General features: G+C 36.0%; 1 protein-coding gene across 1 annotated transcript; it reads right to left on the reverse strand.

Annotated features, from left to right (window-relative positions):
• Positions 1 to 347: 347 nt before the first annotated feature.
• On the reverse strand, positions 348 to 19,515 carry LOC137827256 (mitogen-activated protein kinase kinase kinase 1). The gene is made up of 9 exons (XM_068633529.2): positions 18,261 to 19,515; positions 16,691 to 16,775; positions 16,199 to 16,261; positions 14,747 to 14,904; positions 13,277 to 13,349; positions 13,105 to 13,164; positions 5,663 to 5,773; positions 4,989 to 5,231; positions 348 to 787 (listed from the first exon to the last, which is right to left on the reverse strand). Exons 1-8 carry the CDS (start codon positions 19,496 to 19,498, stop codon positions 5,022 to 5,024), a joined length of 1,998 nt encoding a protein of 665 aa, XP_068489630.2. The 5' UTR covers positions 19,499 to 19,515; the 3' UTR covers positions 348 to 787; positions 4,989 to 5,021.
• Positions 19,516 to 19,823: the final 308 nt, after the last annotated feature.

Below are 19,823 nucleotides of genomic sequence, written 5' to 3' on the forward strand. Positions count from 1 at the left end.
GCCTCGAGTTTGTCTGCTAATGTGGTGCTGCAACGCCCTGTTGTTTAACGATCTAGAAGTTAAAAAATTTGGTCTTCCAGTATTATTATTTTCAGTATTAGTTAACAATTCCCAGTATTATTTGTTTTCAATATAATTTAACATTTCAAACCGAAATTTATCAAATAAAATTGCTTGGAGTGCTTTTGTTATTTTCCACACATTATGGAGGTGTACGAGAAAACCATTGGGATGCACGAAGAGACATCAAGATGTATCCTTGCAAATTGTAATATTCCACACTAAAACACCACATTTAAACATCTGCTGTATAAAATTTAAATGCGGAAGTGTTAAACATAAAAGGATAAAAGAAACAGATGAAAATGGGAATAATTTTGAGTACAAAGGTGATATGTACAGAGTAGCATGGTATCCAATCCTTACAAGTAGTGCTTCCGGTGGTTTAGCCTAAGAATTGTTTCATTGGCTAACTAAACAAAAGGGTTAGACTCGGACAACCTTTTACAGCAGACAAATCATCACACTAATTAATAACACGTGGACCATAATTCTTAAATATGGTAGGTATTCTTCAAGCCAAAGGTTAAATTATCTCTCTGGAGTGCCATATCAATTGCTAGATCCAAACCAGTGCTTTAAAAATTAAACAAAAATACAAGCAGCAAACTGTGAATTCTGAAGGAATAATACAACCAACTATTGTTACAACAGTGCACCCAGACCAACTCTAGCAACTTGAAGACTGAACATTTGGAGATATCTTATATTCCAATGAGCGACAGATCTGTCATCAAAAGAAAAAAAAAAACAAATAAGGCAGTGAAGAAAAATCAAACCATGCTACAATTATAATTTGCATTAAACCGGTAAGAAACGGTTTGCTCCTCTTCCCCATCCTCTTATTTCACAAATTTAATTTTTGCATGAAAGTTTGTTCATCAAATAAGATGTGATAGGAAGCAAATAACTAAGGTACTGTAAGTACCTAGAATCTACCATTAAGTTATACAGAAATAAAAGTAAACATTGACTCTTCTCAGATGATAATAGGTAGGAAGGAATGATCCACTTACACGGAAAACCTAAAATATACGGACAACTAAATGATGACACTAATTTAGGGAATAAAAATATAAACTAATAATATTATAAATATTATTTTTAATATCATAAGACCATAATATAAAATCTTTAAGCCTCTTAATTTTTTCTTTTGGGCCACTTTTGGCCCATCCTATAATTATCCACCCATTCACATTGGACCTTGTCCTCCATGTCCTTGAAAAGACAATTTCTCCCTGCTCCTCCATATCATTTATGAAATGGACCCAGGCAAAATTTAAAACTCGACATTGTTGCTTACAAATGCACAAATCCGAAAGTGATTTTTATAAATTCCAGATTTCGAAATCCAAAAGGTCATTTTCGTATTTCATTTAAACTTTCAGATGGTCATATCCGAAAGTGAGTTATAAGTTTCATATTTTCATATTCATAATAGTGTGTTGTAAATGGTGCTGAGGATTGAGATCCGAAACTCATTTATACTTGCTTACAGATCTTGACATGAGATGGTCATTTATATTGTTCAGGTAAGCTTTCGGATGGTGAAATCCATAAGTGACATTAATTTTGAATTTGTATATCCAAAACTATGATTTGACTTACGGTTATGAATATCCGAAAGGAAAAAAAGTTAAATCATTAAGGACAAAACAGACATTCATGTCAGTGTGTTGGGTGCAGGTCTGAATTGATATGGTGTAGGGAGAATCAACCCCTTGAAAATTGCATGAAGTTGCCCATTCGAATAGGCGATCGTTTGAAGATTTGTCCAACAATTGTGATTAAAAAAATGTAATGTGATGTGACCTAGGACAATTTTGGTTAAGCACACATAATGTGCCTTCGGCTAAGGGTGGAGATTCAAGGGTGTTCACAATTTGATTACATTAAATAAATAAGATATGATTTAATATTTCTTCTTCATTGTAAATAAGAATATCCACTTATCCAACACAATTCATTGTATTTCTTATGGGTTTCTCCCTTCTCAACATGATATTAAGAACCTAACGAGAAAGTCAAATCCATACTTTCTATGAGGGTCACCTACTCATTGGAGTAAATTTTGAAAAATTGTGTTAGAGATTCCGCATCAAGTAAAAATAAAAACATTTTATAATATATAAGTAGGTACAAATCTCATCTTATGAATCAGTTTTGTAAAATTGAGTTAAGCTTAAAGTTCACTTCTTAACATGGTATCAAAGTCATTTAGATATTCTAGCAAGAATTTGTTGGATTTATAAGGTCATTTGCTATCATACCGCTATCGGACCACCCAAAAATATATAGTCTCACACAAGTTTGCAAGTCTTATTGTGAAGAGGTGTATTAAAAATCTCACATTGATTAGAAATAAAAACATTTCATGAGTTGGTTTATAAGGTTGAGTTGTGTTTAAAGTTCACTTCATAATAAATTGTGTATGCTTTTTGGTTCATGTTTCCTTCCTAGTTGTCATTGTTCACACCAGATACACGTATCGTAGATCACTATTGCCATTGCCATTCACTACAAACAACTCTTGGATGTGCTTCTTCTAGACGTTATGTTTACCATGGAGGTTTTTGCGACGAGTACTATTTACCACAAACATCTTACGAATAATGTTTACTGACAACATTTTTCTAGCGACTACTCTTTACCACTGTTTTTCCAATAGATTTTGTTTACCATTGACTTACTCCAACAAGTACTATTTACTACCAATGTTTTCCCAATGAGTATTGTTTACTACTGTGTTTTTCCAACAATGAGTTTCCTTAACCATCAAGCTTTCTCCAATCAACATAACCATTCAGTGTTGACATTTTCCTAATGTGTTCCTTTCTTTTCTTTTGAGCATTTTTTTTAAACCAGCAATTATCACCATTTACACTGCCTTGTTGTGCAATGACCATTTCTTGCTCTCTAACTGTCATGACCTATAAGCATTTTTGCTTTTTGACAACCATTGTGCTCTCTGAATACTTTTGCTTTCCAAAAGCCGCCATGTTCGCTAAGTTGCTTTCCAACAACTACCGATCCTCTAATCATTTTTGCTATCCAAGAGCTATTGTGTCCTTTAATCATTTTTTTCACTCCAACAGTCATCAATTCAACTACCCATTTTGCTCTTCAACAATCATCCTATCCTTTGAGCATTTTTAACAAGCTTGACTCATGATGCATGTCCCAACTCAAGGAGAACCTTAAAAATATGATTTGAAAGGATGAACATATAATGTCACTTTGACATAGAGAAAGTTATGTTCAGAAAATATCTACTAGCTATGTTATTATTTACTTTGTCGACTTTGGCAACCAACTGGCGATTGACGTGTTTTACTAAGTCTCTTAAAGGGTTTAGTGTTGATGACATTTATGACAAGTTTATCTCATATCTTTCATATGTTCGAACTTAGGAAAAGTATTTATGAATGGTTAGGAAATACCTTAGCAAATATTACTCATTATTAGATATTGGGGGTGGATCTCCGTCAAAATCTCCTTGTGTCTATGCTTCCAAGGGTGTCTTCAATACTTATTTGGGTTCTAGTGAAATCTTTGCAACCATCAACTTTGTTTCTCTTAGAGCTTTTATAACTAACCCTTTTTTTCTATGAGGTTTATCTACACCACGGGTATGGGTTGTAGAAGGTACTGTAATAGGTATTGTGGTAGGTGGTTGAAGCAGAAACTAATAGATAAACATTGAAAGGGGAAGAGAGGATTAGAGCATATGGGTTCAAAAGTCCAATGGAGTAGAGGAAACCAATTGGGTACAAATGGAAACTAAGTTGTGACTGTCACTGTGGCAATAGCAACTGTGATGAAGTGGTAGACGATTAGAAGGTTGGGAGTAGGAGGAGAACCATGGGGTTGCATAGTGAAAGGATAAACAACCATGACCATGATCTTCAATATGATTTCACGTATCATGGGAAAATAAGATAAACATGAATAACAACATTTTGTTTTTTGTTCTTCCAAGAAATAATATTTCTTCCAAGCAAAACACAACAACCTATGGTAGAACGTCTATCCATAGGAAAACCAGCCAATCGTCGACACAATACCCAAAGATTTTGGGTAGTCCCTTTATCTGCATAAAGTAGTACTTGTCCTAGAGCTTTTTTGGGATATCTTAGAATACAAATAACAACATTCCAGTGATCAATACAAGAATTTTGCATGAATTGACTTAACACCAACTACAAAAGGAAAATATGGTCTAGTAATAGTGAGATATTGTATATCTTTTTTAATCAAAGAAAACTTATCCTTTTCACCATTAATTTTTTATTTAGATAAATTGGACAATTCACTTATTTGCAATCAATCATGCCCGTCTCTTTCAGGATGTCAAGGGTATATTTCCTTTGAGAGATTATAACTCCTTCCTTTGATTGTCGACTTGCAACCCACGACCACCGCACGAACTGCCACAACCCCACGACCTAGCTGCCACCACAGCGCGACCACTTCGCTCGATCGCCACAACTACCACACTCCACAGAAGAAGACGCACCACCTTCGCACACTCCATAGAAGACGCAATGTGAAACCAAAACGAAAACAAAATGTGAAACCCTAAGGGGAGTTTATTTCATTTAATTTTCCCCATTCAGAACAACACCATTTTGGGTTAGAAAAAAAACCAGTTGAACTCGCCAACTCGAACCAGACTCGCATTTCACTCCGATTTCACCGAGTTCACTCTGAGTCTGCTGAGTTTACTCAAAAAGCGAATCTACTACCGAGTTAACTCGGTAAGGGCATGTGGACACGTAAACTTGAACGAGTCAACGAGTTGACTCGCAAGTTTGATAACCATGGGCATCACTATGAAACTTGACTATTTAATCTAACTATTTAATCAATTTAATCTAACTATTTAATCAATTTAATCTATCAATATGTTATGTAGAAATATGTACCTTCATTATGTTTCATAGTTGGAGGTGACAATTTTATCCCCTTCGAATATAAGGAGATGCAGAACCAGAGGACTGGGAAAGTAGCGGCCTTTGGACAAAGGTATGATTTAAGAGTTTAGCAGCAGAGGAACGTTCATCTGGATTAACTTTGAGACACTGCAGGATAAAATCCTGTGCATCCCTTGAAAGGGATTCTGGCACAATGGGGAGCTCGCCTCTTCCAATTCTAAACAATGCCTGCATCTGTTGTCCAGAGAGATTCATCAAACTCAAAAGTCAAAACCAGCAGAAATGCAATGACACTTACACATATAGGGGATGTAATAATGAGAAAGTATTTTTTTATTTTAGAGTGAGAAATAAATTTAAGATATACAACCATACATGATTGGTCAAAATTTAAAAAAAAAAATATATATTGTTGCTTAATAAAATGACTTTTTAAAAACTCAGATCACCATTTATTTTATTCTCGATAAGATTTAATGGTCAAATATTTTTGTGTACACTCATAAATATTCTCTCATTTAGAGAAAGGGAGTTGGCATTAAAATCTGAAAAATTGTGAAAACTGATGAAAACTTGACAAATGAAGGAAAAACGTGGTAAACTGAAGAAACAAAGTTGTGGGTTATACAGGAACTGGTGATGATGAAAGTAGTAATAATACATACACATTCTAAGTGAGAGTATGGAAATTGGCCAGTTAACATCTCTAACACAGTACATCCCAAACTCCATATATCGGCTGGAAGCCCATAACCTTTCTGTTTACCTCTTACAACCTGCATGTTAGAGCAATACAGCTTAATAACCTCCAACTATGCAATTAAGAAATCAGACTATATATCCAAAAAGATGGATTTTTTGCTATATAAAAGTATCTTTTCTTTGCATGTATTGGGTACTAAGGAGGCTGATGAAGTCATGTAAAGCTCAAGTTTGGATGAGGAATTTTAAAACTTCAAGAAATTTCAAATGTTTAAAATTTGGATGGCTTTGATTTAAATTTCTTTCATTGTTTAAATATTTTGTTTAGATAAATCAATTCAAGTTTCTTGAACTTCAAACTCTTAATTTGGATAGGACAATTTAGTATTATTTTATATTCAAAAAAAATTAATATATCTTTAAAAATTGAAATTTTAATATTAAACTTTATGAAAAAAAAATCAGTAATGTTTAATAATCCAAAAAACTAATATTATATAATATATAATTATTCAAAAAATACTAATATTGATATTTTTTTACACCAATGTCGATAGAAAGAACAGAAAAGAAAATAAAGAGTGAGATGGGAAAGAGAGGAGAGCAAGAGAGAACAAAGAGAGAGAAGAGAACCAAAGGATAGAGAAGACATAAAGGTTAGAAAAAAAGAGAGAACATGAAGAATTTCAAACTAATTTTTTTGTAGAATTTGAAATTCTACAATTTCAAGTAATCAAAATGTTTTTATAAATTTTTAGAATTTCAATTTCTTTCTAAATTTCCTATCCATATAACATTTTAAATTCACTAAAAACGATTAAGTATTCCCTTAGAATTCCCCATCCAAACTCAAGGGCAAAGTTTCTAGTTTAAAATTCTTTCCATTCATGAAGCAGTAATGAATTCTTGAAAGCAGACATAACTAACTATAGTTGATTGTGTTAATTGTAATTATTTGTCAACTTGTCGTTCTTTCATTTTATTCTTTCATATCTTTCCATTGTTCTTTAAAAAGTTTAGGCTGTCACTGATTTCAATCCTAAAACTTGAGGAATTTGATTCTGATCTCTATATATTTGAACAACTCACTCGTCTAAATTATATCCAAGTTTCACACACACACTACTTATATGCACCAATTATTACATTGATCAAGATTTAAGGTGTAAAAGGAAAAGAGAAAAGGTGTTCAGTTTCAATGCCAATAATTTAGGCTGACCTAGAAGATGGCCTAATAATTCAGAAACTTGATGATTATCAATTTCTGTTTTGCCACTAAGCAAAGAACATTGTATTATAATAGAAACCAAGGATCAGAAACACGTAATTTGTATCCATGAAAAATAGAGAAATAAGAGATAATTACAAGTAACAAGACTATAATCTCCACTCACAGACCAAATGCTGAGAAGGAACTCTCTGCCCAAACCTAAGCCAAAAGATAAAAACAATGAGAATGCCAAGAGGTACTCTCTTGCCATGCATCGTAATAACTCCCACCTTTTCTAATCAAGCAGGAAAAAAAACACTTGACAGAATAAGTCATACAGTCCCTTCCTCCTACTTAAATTACCATCATATTTCCTCTAGAGTATACTCTGTTAGGTTCCCAAAAAGAAAAACAAGGACTCACTCACAAAACTGTTTTATTCCAGCACGGTTCAGCACTCACAAAAGAATTACAAAGGAATATAGCTCATTTCACACAGGTTTCACCCTGTCAAACATTACACAACAATTCAGCTAACCCCACCCATTCGTGGTTGGTCTTCATTTAAAGATCCCCCCGTAACAAACTCACTAACCCCCTTACTTTTAAATTTCCTTCTATGATACACCCTCCATGTATTGTCCTTATTTTCTTGCCTAACATTATTCCCTTCGGCCAAAACAACCTTGACCTAAGGTTGAAATCTGGAAATTGCTCCTTAATGGTCGCCACATCTCACACAGGTTTCACCCTGTCAAACATTACACAACAATTCAGCTAACCCCACCCATACGTGGTTGGTCTTCATTTAAAGATCCCCAGTAACAAACTCACTAACCCCCTTATCCTTTATTTTTAAATTGCCTTCTATGATACACCCTCCATGTATTGTCCTTATTTTCTTGCCTAACATTATTCCCTTCGGCCAAAACAACCTTGACCTCAAGGTTGAAATCTGGAAATTGCTCCTTAATGGTCGCCACATCCTCCCATGTAGCATTATCATTGTCCCCTTCATTCCATCTTATTAAGATTTATGGAACGTGTGCTCCTTGTGCTGTTACTTCACGTCCATCCAAAATTTCTTTTGGATAGAAATTCACCCCTTATCCCTGAAACTTGAGTTGGGAAACACGGGAAACTGGGTGTATTCGGGCTTGTCCTGGTAATTGTAGCCTAAAGCCACTGAACCCACCTTTGCTAGAACTGAAAAAGGCCCATAATATCTGGCTGCCAATTTAGGATGCAATCGACTAGGCATAGATAGTTGTCGATGCAGACAAATTTTCAAGTATACCATATCTCCTACTTTAATTGGAGAATTTTTTCTATGGCGATTGGCAAACTTGGACATTTGATCTTACGCTCTTCTTAAATGAAATCTGAGTTGAGTAAGGGCCTCATCCCTATTCATTAAATCTTGTGCCACCGCCTCTACCATTGTTTCCCCTGGAACAAAACGAGCCAAAGATGGGGGAGGTCGTCCATACACAACTTCAAAAGGTGTACACCTTGCTGCCCCGTGAAAACTAGTGTTATACCAATATTCCACCCAGGGAAGGAAAACCGCCCACATTTTGGATTGCTCTGAGCTAAAGTAACAAAGGTACGTTTCCAACATTCTATTCAACACCTCTATTTGACCATCCATTTCTTGATGATACGTCATGCTCATCCTCAACGACGTTCCCCGCAATTTGAATAATTCCTTCCAAAACAAACTTAGAAATATTGAGTCTCTATCACTGACAATGGAAGGGAAGTTGGAATGTCGTGCAATCTCACCACCTCTTTAACAAACACCTCCGCGACTGATCTAGCTGAATACAGATGTTTAAGAAGGATGAAATGACCATACTTACTAAGATGATCCACTACCACCAAAATCGCATCCTTCCGACATGATTTAGGAAGTCTAACAATGAAACCCATACTTATCTCTTCCTATATTGCCTTTGGAATCAACAACGGTTGAAGCAATCCTTGTGGAGAGCAAGCTTGATACTTGTTCTGCTGGCACACTGCACAGGCTTGGACATATTCAGTGATGGTCTTCTTCATGCCCATCCAATGTAAAGACTAAGCTATTCTTTTGTAGGTGCGGAAAATTCCTGAATGTCCCCCCATAAGAGTAGTATGGTATTCTTGGAGTACTTTGGGAATCCAACTCAAAGATGATGATAAGACGATCTTGCCCTTGGATTGGAGTCTTCCATTTTCCAGGGTATAATTCCCATGTGACTCCGGACTGATCCTTAATTCCTCCATGATTTTCTTTAAAGCAGGATCTTGCTAATTTTCTGCCTCTGCTAGCTCAATGTCCCGCCAATAAGGTTTGGAGAAAATATTGATCTCCACAGCCCCTTCTTCTTCCTCCTCCACTCTTTGTGATAACGCATCTGCCCCCTTATTAGATGTTCCCGGTTTGTATACAATATCAAATTCATAACCCAACCATTTTGCTAACCAATTTTGTTGGTTCTAGGTGGTGATCCTTTGCTCAAGTAAGTACCTTAGACTCTTCTGTTTCGTGTATACCGTAAATTTTCGTCCTAACACGTAAGGTCGCCAATGCTGAAGCCATTAATTCCTTCTCATATATAAACTTTGTTAGAGAAGTCTCTACCAAAGCCTTGCTGAAAAAGCAATAGGTTTTTTATTCTGGGACAACACGCTCCCAAACCAGTGCCTAAAGCATCGCATTCAATGCAAAAAGGTTGGCTGAAATATGGCATCATTAACACCAGAGCATTACTGACCGCATTTTTTTAACTGTTGCATGGCATTTGTACTCTCTTCCGTCCACTCAAAATTCCCCTTTTTCAACAATTGTGTCAAGGGTCTCGCCATCCTTCCATAGTTAAGGATGAATCTTCTATAGTAACCTGTGAGGCCTAAAAATCCTCTCAAAGCCTTCAAGGATTTAGGAGTCGGCCATTGCATGATCACTAAAATTTGCAGAGGATCCATCTGAACTCCCTCTCCCGAAATTACATGCCCCAGATCCTGGACTTCTTGTTTACCAAACTCGCATTTTTTTGTGATTTGTGTAAAACCGGTGTTCTGTGAGAGTCTTCAAAACCTGTTTCAAATGTGTCAAATGCTCCTCCCACGTGTTGCTGTATATCAAAATATCATTAAAAAAGAACAACACAAACTTCCTCAAGTACAAATGTAGAATGTTATTCATGGTGCACTGAAAAGTAGCAGGTGCATTAGTTAGCCCAAACGGCATAACTGGTGATTCATAATGTCCATGGTGAGTACGAAAAGTAGTCTTTTGTATGTTTGATTCATGCATACAAATCTGATGATTAGCAGCCCGCAAATCCACCTTGGAGGTAATGGGCCCCAAACAATTCGTCCAACAATTCATCTATTACTGTAATGGGAAATTTATCCGGAATGGTAGCCTTATTCAAGGCCCTATAGTCCACACAAAATCTCCAACTGTCATCCTTCTTTTTTACTAGAATCAATGGGCTTGAATAAGGGCTGTTGTTGGGTCTGATTATCCTTGCCTTCAGCATTTCTTCAACCTGCTTCTCTATCTCTGTCTTCAGCAGATGTGGGTGTCTATACGATCTCACATTAATTGGGTCTATCCCAGCTTTAATTGGGATCTTATGATCAATCTCCCTGTTGGGTGGTAGATGTTTGGTTTCTTCAAAAAACCCCTCACATTCCTTCAAAACATCTTTCAAATTTGTTGTCTGCTTCAAAGTTAGCCCAGCGATCTCCTTGTCACTCCCGAACTGATTATATTTGGTTGGTCAACCTCTTTATTCCCCATATAAGGACACCGCTTTGATCTCCTTATCCTTTTTTAAGCTTTAGAAGTCACCAAAGTTCTAGATAACTTAAGGTTTCCTCTAATTTGCACATGTTAACTGTTAATGCAAAAATTCATTGTCAATGTTTTCCAATTAACTTTCACATCGCCCAAAGTTGCCAACCATGCTACTCCCAAAATCACATTCACCCCTCCTAGCTCAAATAGGAAAAAGGTCTCCTTATAATTTCCCAGCTTCACCCCCACATCCTGACAGCACCCACTCGCCCTTTTCTTATGGCCATCACCTAACTTCATGTTATACGATGATGTGGACTCAACTGGTAATCCCAATTGACTAACCAACTCGGCAGATATGAAGTTGTGACTAACCCCATTATCAATCAACACCAACGCTATTCTTCCCTTCACTTTCCCTTGTAACTTCATGGTGTTGGGTTGTTGTGTTAAACCTCCAACAGAAAAAATGGATAAATCCATCTACTGACACTCCCTCTCTTCTTCATCCTCCAGACTCTCCTCAATTTGCCCCTATACCTTGGCTCACCTTCAGCAGGGACTCCTTCATCTTTTGCGCAGATGATTACCCGCAAATTCTTTTCAGGACAACGATGCCCTGGCACAAACACCCCTCCACAGTAGAAACATCTTCCTTCTTCCCTTCGTCGCACATATTCCGGGTAGGGAAGGGTCCTAGACCCCCTGTTTCTTGAACCTTCTCCTGCAACTCCTCCTGACCGACCCTCTCTACCTGAGTTGGAGGACTCCTTTCTTGCATTGCTAGCCAAGCTAGACGAACCTGCCCACTATTTCCCCAATACACTTTTGTGTGGTCTGTTATTATCGTACCTCCGTAATAACGTCCATAGGGAGCGTTATTCCTATACCCATTGCTACCCCATTTTTCTCCCCTGAAGGATTCCTCCACATCCAACGCAATTTCCATGGCTCTCATTAATTCCTTGGGATCATGGGGTCTGATTTGGTTGTGAATCTTGGACTGTAACCCAGCAAAGAAATATCCCAGCAGTTGTTCATCTCTGGTTTGCAGTGCTTGTGATACTAACAACTCCAACTCTTGAATGTATTCATCCACTTTTCCATTTTGTTTGATCTTTGCTAGCTTCTCAAAGAACTCCTTTCCTTTTCGAACCTCCTATTCAACGCCATTGAAAATTCTTCCCCAAAAGGGTTCTTGGAATTCTTTCTCCAAAAACTGAACCAAGGAGTGATGTTTCCTTCCATACTGATGAAGGCCAATTTTAATCTTCCCTTGGCTAACACATTCTGCACCTCAGAATTTTTTTGCTCTAGCCAACCAACCCATTGGGTCCACACCCTCAAAAATCAGTAATTCCACCCTCCTAAACCACGGTTTCAGCTCTCCTTCATCCTCCTTATCCAACTTGTTATCCTGTCAACGTTCTTCCCTTCTTTCATCGCCATTCAACGAACTCTCTCCCCCCCCTCAGACATTATGTCCTATTTCTTGATATCCCGCAGCTTTTCTTTGATTTCTTTCAACTCCAACATGCCTTCCTTCAACCCCATAATTTCTGCTCTCATTTCTGAGTTCCATAGGGCCACTTCCCAAAACCAAAACTTGGGCCTTATCATTGTCATCTGTTTAAAGGCAACCCTATCCTTTGAAGTTGTGGGCAAGTCAAACCGATAAACCATGGATAGAATGTGTAACTTGTATTGTTGAACAAAGAGAAATACGAGAGAACTGTAGAAAGACTATATAGCCTCCCCTTATAGAGCAAGTGTTCAAGAGAGAAGAAATCCTCTGCCAAAAGCCTATCCTAAAGAGAAAAACAATGAGAATACCATGCAGAAAAAAGGAAAATCTAAAACAAAAAGTCATGTGCTCTCTTCCTAATTCATTTATTGATTTACCCACATTGCATACTATCCAAACTTTTGGTCCATTTCTCTTATCCTCAAGTTGGGTCCCATTACTATATTACACTTGATGTCCATGCAACACTCAAAAGTTTCATTGTTTCACCTTTTCAAATAAACCTATTAAAAAAGTAGAACATAACAAAATATTTCATAGTTAATTTTGTATGGTAGCATTTCCAGATGAACCAATAATAACCTTATATCCTAAGCAGGACAGCTAATAACTTCACAAAATGAGAAAGCAAGCATTTAGACCAGTGAGATTTAAATCCATACTGTTTGTGGTAGATGTATGGCAAATCACTTTCATTTAGTAACTGTCAGGTCCATGGCTGAAAGAAAGTATAAACTCAATCTAGAACCATGGATCCAGCAACAAACTTAATTATCAACTGTTACTTAATAACAACCATGTCTACACTCCACTAATACATATGATGACCCATACCCATTTTTTAATAACTTCAGTTAGAAGAGAATATTGAAAGGCAAACCTCTGGGGCCATCCAGAATGCTGTTCCCTTGCATGATTTAACATCATTTAATTTGATTGCCTGAAAAACAATAAGAATAAGAAATATTAGAAAAAGGAAAGATAAGCAACTGAAGATTGTTCAGAAATAAAAGTTTGACAGGAACAAAAGAAAGGCATGAACTAAGAGCCACCTTTGCCAATCCAAAATCTGAAAGCTTAACAGATCCATTTGCATCCACCAATATATTTGCACATTTAATGTCCCTATAATTGATTGGAAATAATTAGGTAATATATACAAAGATTTTTTCATGACATTACATTAATGAAACAGAAATACAGAAAAAATTAGCATACTGTGCAACCCAGAAAAGAAAACACTAATCATTAAATTTCCAATACCAAACCCTCATGTGTGACACTGACAGGTACACTCTGATTGGATGAGAATTGCAATTTGAAGAAAAAAAAAATGGAAAGGAAAGAAATGTGTGATTTTTCAGAAGAAATTTGGATTGATAGAATTTAAAAGAAATGAGATAAAGATATTTATTTTCAGTTGTTTGGTTAGATGAGTAAGTAAAAGGCTACTGAGAGATAATGATAAAAGGCAACTTTATGATTTTTTTTAAAATTTATTTACACATAATATACTATTTATGTTAAATTTATTTCTGATGAAGATTACATTAAAAAAATTATCTAATTTTATAAATAACTTACACATGAAGCATAGCATGATTAATACTGCCAAATGGACAACAACTAATATGAGCTGAAACTAGTTTTAATAGAATGAAAACTGTTACAAGGGGAAAGGTCCAACTGACAGAACATGGGGTGACTGCATTTTGGTGGGACCCGCCAATTTTCAGATACCTCCCTCTCAATTTCCACATAAAGAACTATAATTGCACAAATAATCACTCCCTCAGAAATCATTCCATCCAAACAAACACAAGGATATCACTTATAAGGTTTCAGTTCCAGTTCCAAAGCAAAAGGAAATGTTCCATACACTCTACATCTAGAACTCAAGTACTATTTTTCTTAGGGTAATTCTCATCTTTCCTATTGGATATAGTGAATCATTCAGCCTCTCAATCTTAACCTGGTCCAATATCAATTTTACATTTGGAGAAAAATTACATCCAACAATTCTGACATAATAAATTAACATCCAACATTAAAAGCACCTCCACAATGGAAATATCAGGATTCATACTGACACTAAATGGTGTTTATTTGAGGCAAGAAAAGGATAACCATCACGATATAACTGGGTGAGAAATCAGTTTCTCCATTCTATATGTTTCTTCCATTCCTCTCTAGTGTATCTGTTCTATTACTCAATATACTGACCCATTAGAAGTACTAATGGGGAAATGATTTCAATTGAAATTTCTGCAATTCCTTATCACGTGAAAAACATGTAGTAACAAGATGTCTATGGCCAAAACAAGAGTCTAAAAACAAGAAGAAACACAAATACAACAAAAGTCCTTTTAATATTTATATAGAAATTATAAGACAGCAAATGGAAGTTTCTCCTATGCAAGGTAAACAAGAGCCATAAACTTCATTCTTGTCTGAGACTATCAGAAAACCAGAAGAGATCAATATAACAGAGGAAAGAAAAATTAATTTTATAAATAGGTCACCTGTGAACGATGTTTCGATCATGGAGATACTTTAAACCATGCAAAATCTGCCTTGTATATGCAGATACTTGAGAATCTCGAAGAGTATATCTCTGGTAGAGGTCTCTAAGAGAACCTTTAGTTACAAGCTCAATAAAGATATACAGATTTGACGCATCCTGCAATAAACAACGTGCAGAGTGTAAATTACAAAATACAGATTTTACTATGCATCAGTTATATTATAATACAGCATGAAATTGCAAGCTGTCTCAAAATATTTGATGGAATCTCACAGTATCCAAAGTTTTGGCATGCAACAAAAAACCTAATGTTGTTCCTAATTTTTTATATAAAATAAATAAATTGAAATCTGGTGCTCCACATAAAGTTCAGTTATTTGTCACCTTGTATTGCACAAAGGCCGACAACACCCTGGTAGTTGAACCAAATGCAAGAAAAGTGATCTCCATTTAATTATATGCTATACTAATATAAAGATGATAAACCTCACTAAACCAAAATAAAAAGTTTGCAATGATATTAATTTTATCATCCAAAAAGCCCATAATATTACAGATATCATTTACTTCCGGACTTTCAAGTGGTCTTTTTTTTATATTAGGTCTATTTGGAAAAATTTCCCTATAAGCACCTTTAGAAAAGGATTGCTGATAAAAAATAAAAAAAGAAAAGGAAAATAGGGGGAAATTAAATCAGTTTCTTCACAAATTAAAAGTAGTTTATACATGAGCTAATTTGTAAGTGTTAGTTCCTATTAACTTGGTTAACCTATAGGAAAGAAAGACAAATTGAGTTGAAACCGTATGTTTCCGAGATAGCACGAGTGCTTTGTTTATATTGAGAAAACGAAATCAATACAATAAATAGAGGAGATTTGATATCCTTTAATAACAAAAATATGATACTGAGAAAACGAAATCAATACAATAGAGGAGATTTGATATCCTTCAATAACAAAAATATGATACGGGAATAAATAAAATTGTTCTTGATAATACATATATAATCTAGATATTCTTTATTATAAAGGATATGCACCTTATTTCTATAATCATAACAAACTTCTCCAAGCTATTCTACTCTTCTCTTCTTATTTTTCCCCCCTACTATAAGTGCTTATGGAGAAGTTTCCACTAATCAAACTCATTATTAGTTACTACAGTTTTTTGGATCCTCAGTAATATCAATATCAGACATTTTATTGCCATTTAAATTTAAATTTCATGCAAATACTCTCATTTTTCATTCAGAGGGGTAGAAACTGTCATGTATATATTCTATTCCTGACCCAAGCTACAATTTCTCCATTTAACTGAAAGCAACCAGTAAAATGTATCCTATGTGTGAAACATTTAATACAATTGATGGAAACTGTCAGCATAGATTCAAAAATGATTCTTAACAAGAAAATATCAAACTGAACACAAAGGAAAGGGTAAGAAAAAGTACCATTTCAGTGCCAAAGTATTGAACTATATTCTCGTGTTCAAATTGACTCAAAAGTGCAATTTCCTGAGAGGAACAAATAAGTAAGTTTAGAAAGAAATCTAGAAAAAAATATTGACAATAAGGTAAATAAACCAGATACAATTAATCAACTTTCAAAAATATATTGTACGATACTTCAAAAAGATAGCACTATATTTGGATAAGAGAACCTTTTTCTTTCCATCAAAGGATTTCCACTAATGGAAAATGATTGAGGCCATTTGGTTCAACAAAATGTTTTACGTTTACATTTTCTTTTCTATTGTCAAAATTTGTACAGGAAACAGATAACAATAAAAAGTTGTTTCCACTTTCCTGTACAAAATTTTGAAACAAAGAAAAAAAATGAAAACAAGGTGTTACTTTGTAATTAAAAGTGAAAGCACTAAACAAAAATAAGATACATTCTTCTAAAACCAAATCAATAGAGAGAAGAGAGTAATCCCATCTCACCTGTTCCAGTTGATATACACTTTGCCTTGCCTGATTCCCTTGATCAAGTAGTGAAACTTGTTTTACAGCAAAAAAGAACCCATCTCTACAGTGGAAATCAGAACATATAAAAAAATTAACAAAAGGAAAGCACTGGCTGTTAGCACTTAAGTAACCTGTAAAAAACACCATAACAGGATCAAAAAATATCAAAACCTGTGAACTTCAATTTATTTAGAGCTTTGCTAATCAAAAAAAAAGAGGGGGCTTTGTAGGGAGACCAATCCATACAATGAAGCATTTTGAATACAAGATATATAGAAGATAAAATATGATAATTTAACTAAGTGGCTAAATGAACTTGATTTCACCATTCTATGACAAAGAATTACTCATATAATGCTTATGTGCATTTCCCAATACAGAAGAGCAACAGAACAAATATACTTTATCATCAAAGAGTTATAAGAGTTTAGGAAAGCCCAATAGGGGCCCCATATTAGAGGAAAACCTAAACCATAAAAACAACAAACATAAAATAATAGAATCTAGAATAATTGGCAGAGGAAAAAGTTAAACCAATAGTATGATATCCTGCTTAAAATCAACAGTCCAGGGTGTAATGGCACGAGCCAACACATGCAACAAAGGGATGCACGTTTCCTTATTTGCATGTTTCCTTATTTCCTAATTTATTTAGTTTCCTTAGATAGCTTGGTCATAATTCCTGAATATTAATGTGTAGATATCATCAGAAAAACACGAGAAATCATTTTTCCTTTTATCTATAAATCCAATCACTCCTCCACTGTCAAAAAATTACACTGTTTTGAAAAGAAAGGAAATGATTGACCATATTATTTAATGAGCAAGACATTTTCCCAACAACCTGCTTCAGTACACAAACTGAAAACGATGATAAACATTGGACAAATGAATTCAAGGCTCATTCAATTTCCTAATCTACCCACCATAACAAGTAGTATTAATGTTGAAAACAAAACTGGAAACAATAACTGTTGGTAAAACATAAACAAAAACATTTCTTCACCTTCTTTAATTAGACAAATAAATTTGTTAAGGGTAGCATCAATTATCCTGTGGCGGAGGCTAGTTGGGTAAGTCATAATCGAATTGTACACTCTTAAATAGAAAGAAGAGTTGCAACTATAACTTTTGATCTTGCAATTCGTGTTCCGTCCAACAAAATTGACATTAATACATGGGTGGATCGTTTTTTGACATATTCTCATGTCCAAACCTATCCAGTAGTATTCTAGAACTGACCTTCCAATCTCCTAATTCTAATACTAACATTGCATAACGTCGTGTCCTATAAAGATTTTAGTAGAGAGAGAGGAATAAAATAGATGAACCGAATCCCCAAAACTGTTCTGGGCCCTACTACAATTGTTTCTCTTTCTCTTAACACAACATTGTAATGTTTCTTACTACCACCACGCCATCTGGATCACTATTCTCTAACTCCAACACCACAGTCAAAAATTAAATAAACAATAAGTGTTATCTTTCATTTCTAATAATAACTTTGAGCGAGGAAAAGTGAAGTGAAGGGTACGAAAGCACTTACTCAGAAATCCCTTCATAGACATAGCCAAACGAGCCACGCCCCAAAAGATCACCCTTCTGCCAGTTACCCGCGGAAATCACACGCTTGATTCTCCCATTAGGAGATATATTATTAGAATTAGGACCCGTGGTAGTGCTAGAAGAATCATCTTCATTCGAAGTAGAAAACCCTGAAAACTCGTCCACAATATCCGCAATCCTCGCCGCGTTTTCCTCCTCTTCTCTCTCCACCCTCACTCCACCAACTTCCCCTTCTTCCTCATTCTCATCCTCATCCTCCTTTTCTTCTCGGTCCTCGTCTTCATCTTCATCAGAACCACTCAACTCCACGTAACTCTCCTTCCCTCCCTCCCCTATCGGCGCAAAATCCCGCAACAAATCCCACGTGGAACACGTTTCGTCCACCACCGAAACCCTAACACCCGGCGGCGGCTTCAGCATCGGAGGCCGAAAACCCTTAATTCCGCCGCCGCCAGCGGAGCAGCAATTACTACTCTCAGCAGGGACAACACACTCATCCAAAACCCTAACCCCACCCTCGTTCTCAACCACTTCAATTTCCTCCTTCTCCTTCGCCTCCTCGTCTAACGCCTTCCCGTCGTGGTTCCGGAGCGACGGGATGTCGGAGGAGGAGCGGAGCTTCATAGCCTCCCAGGTGGCGGCCGGAATGGAGAAGTCCTCCGGACCGGAGAGGCCGAGGCTGCGACAAATCCGGTCGAACTCGCCCTCCACGCCCTCGATTCGGAAGCTCCTGCGGTCGTAGAAGTCCATGGAGCGCATGTAGAGCGAAGACGACGAGGAAGACGACGTCGAGACGGAGGCGGAGTCACCCCGCAACGAGGAGGAGGATCCGGCGTCGTATTCGAAGTGCTTGGCGGCGTTGCGGCGCTCGAGCTTGGGCTGCTGCTTCTTGCCTCGCGTCTTGCTCTTCTTGGGGTCCATGGTCGGGGGCTTCTTTCTATTGCCGAATAGTCGAGGTAGGTGATTCATGGCTCGCCAAATCCATCTAAAACGTCGTCGAACTGGGGAAACGCGGTGTTTAGTGTGTTCAGCTTTTCCCAGAGGTGAAGAAAAATAAAATGAATAGTTTTTTTTTTTTGGTGAATGCGGGGCATAGGAAGATAGCGTACTATAAGAGCTGGTAAACGCCCATGTAGAAAAGGGACAGAAAACGCGGTGCCACGTGTAACACCTCCACGTGACTCCGATAACCTTTCCCACTTTGTACTGTGTTAACATTGTTTCTCACTTTCTCTGCCGCCTTTGATCCTCCAACATTGTAAAATAAATAATATGATAGAATATGAAATTCTAAACTAAATAATTATATATAAAATATAATCAATTAAAAATAATTCAATGTTTTAAGTTATATTCACTACATAATTACTGTAATTTTTTAAATATTCCTATGTCATATTATCCAAAGTCTTTTTTATGTTTTTAACTTTTTTAAATACAAATGCAAGTAAATAAATTCTTAAATAAGATGAAGAATAATATAATTTATTTATTATCATAGAAAATATATTTAAATAAAATTGTCTTATTTTGAAATTTAAAT

This window comes from Phaseolus vulgaris, chromosome 8 (genome assembly GCF_051622355.1).
Source record: "Phaseolus vulgaris cultivar YP4 chromosome 8, ASM5162235v1, whole genome shotgun sequence".
Classification (NCBI taxonomy): Eukaryota; Viridiplantae; Streptophyta; class Magnoliopsida; order Fabales; family Fabaceae; genus Phaseolus; species Phaseolus vulgaris.

Excerpts from the sequence above, each read along its gene's own strand:
- LOC137827256 (XM_068633529.2), bottom strand. The coding sequence starts at position 19,498 with ATGTTAACACAGTACAAAGTGGGAAAGGTTATCGGAGTCACGTGGAGG. Across the intron at positions 14,905-16,198 it reads AATACTTTGGCACTGAAATG|GATGCGTCAAATCTGTATAT; the intron begins GTACTTTTTCTT and ends TGTTTATTGCAG. Across the intron at positions 5,232-5,662 it reads CATACTCTCACTTAGAATGT|ATGCAGGCATTGTTTAGAAT; the intron begins GTATGTATTATT and ends TCTGGACAACAG.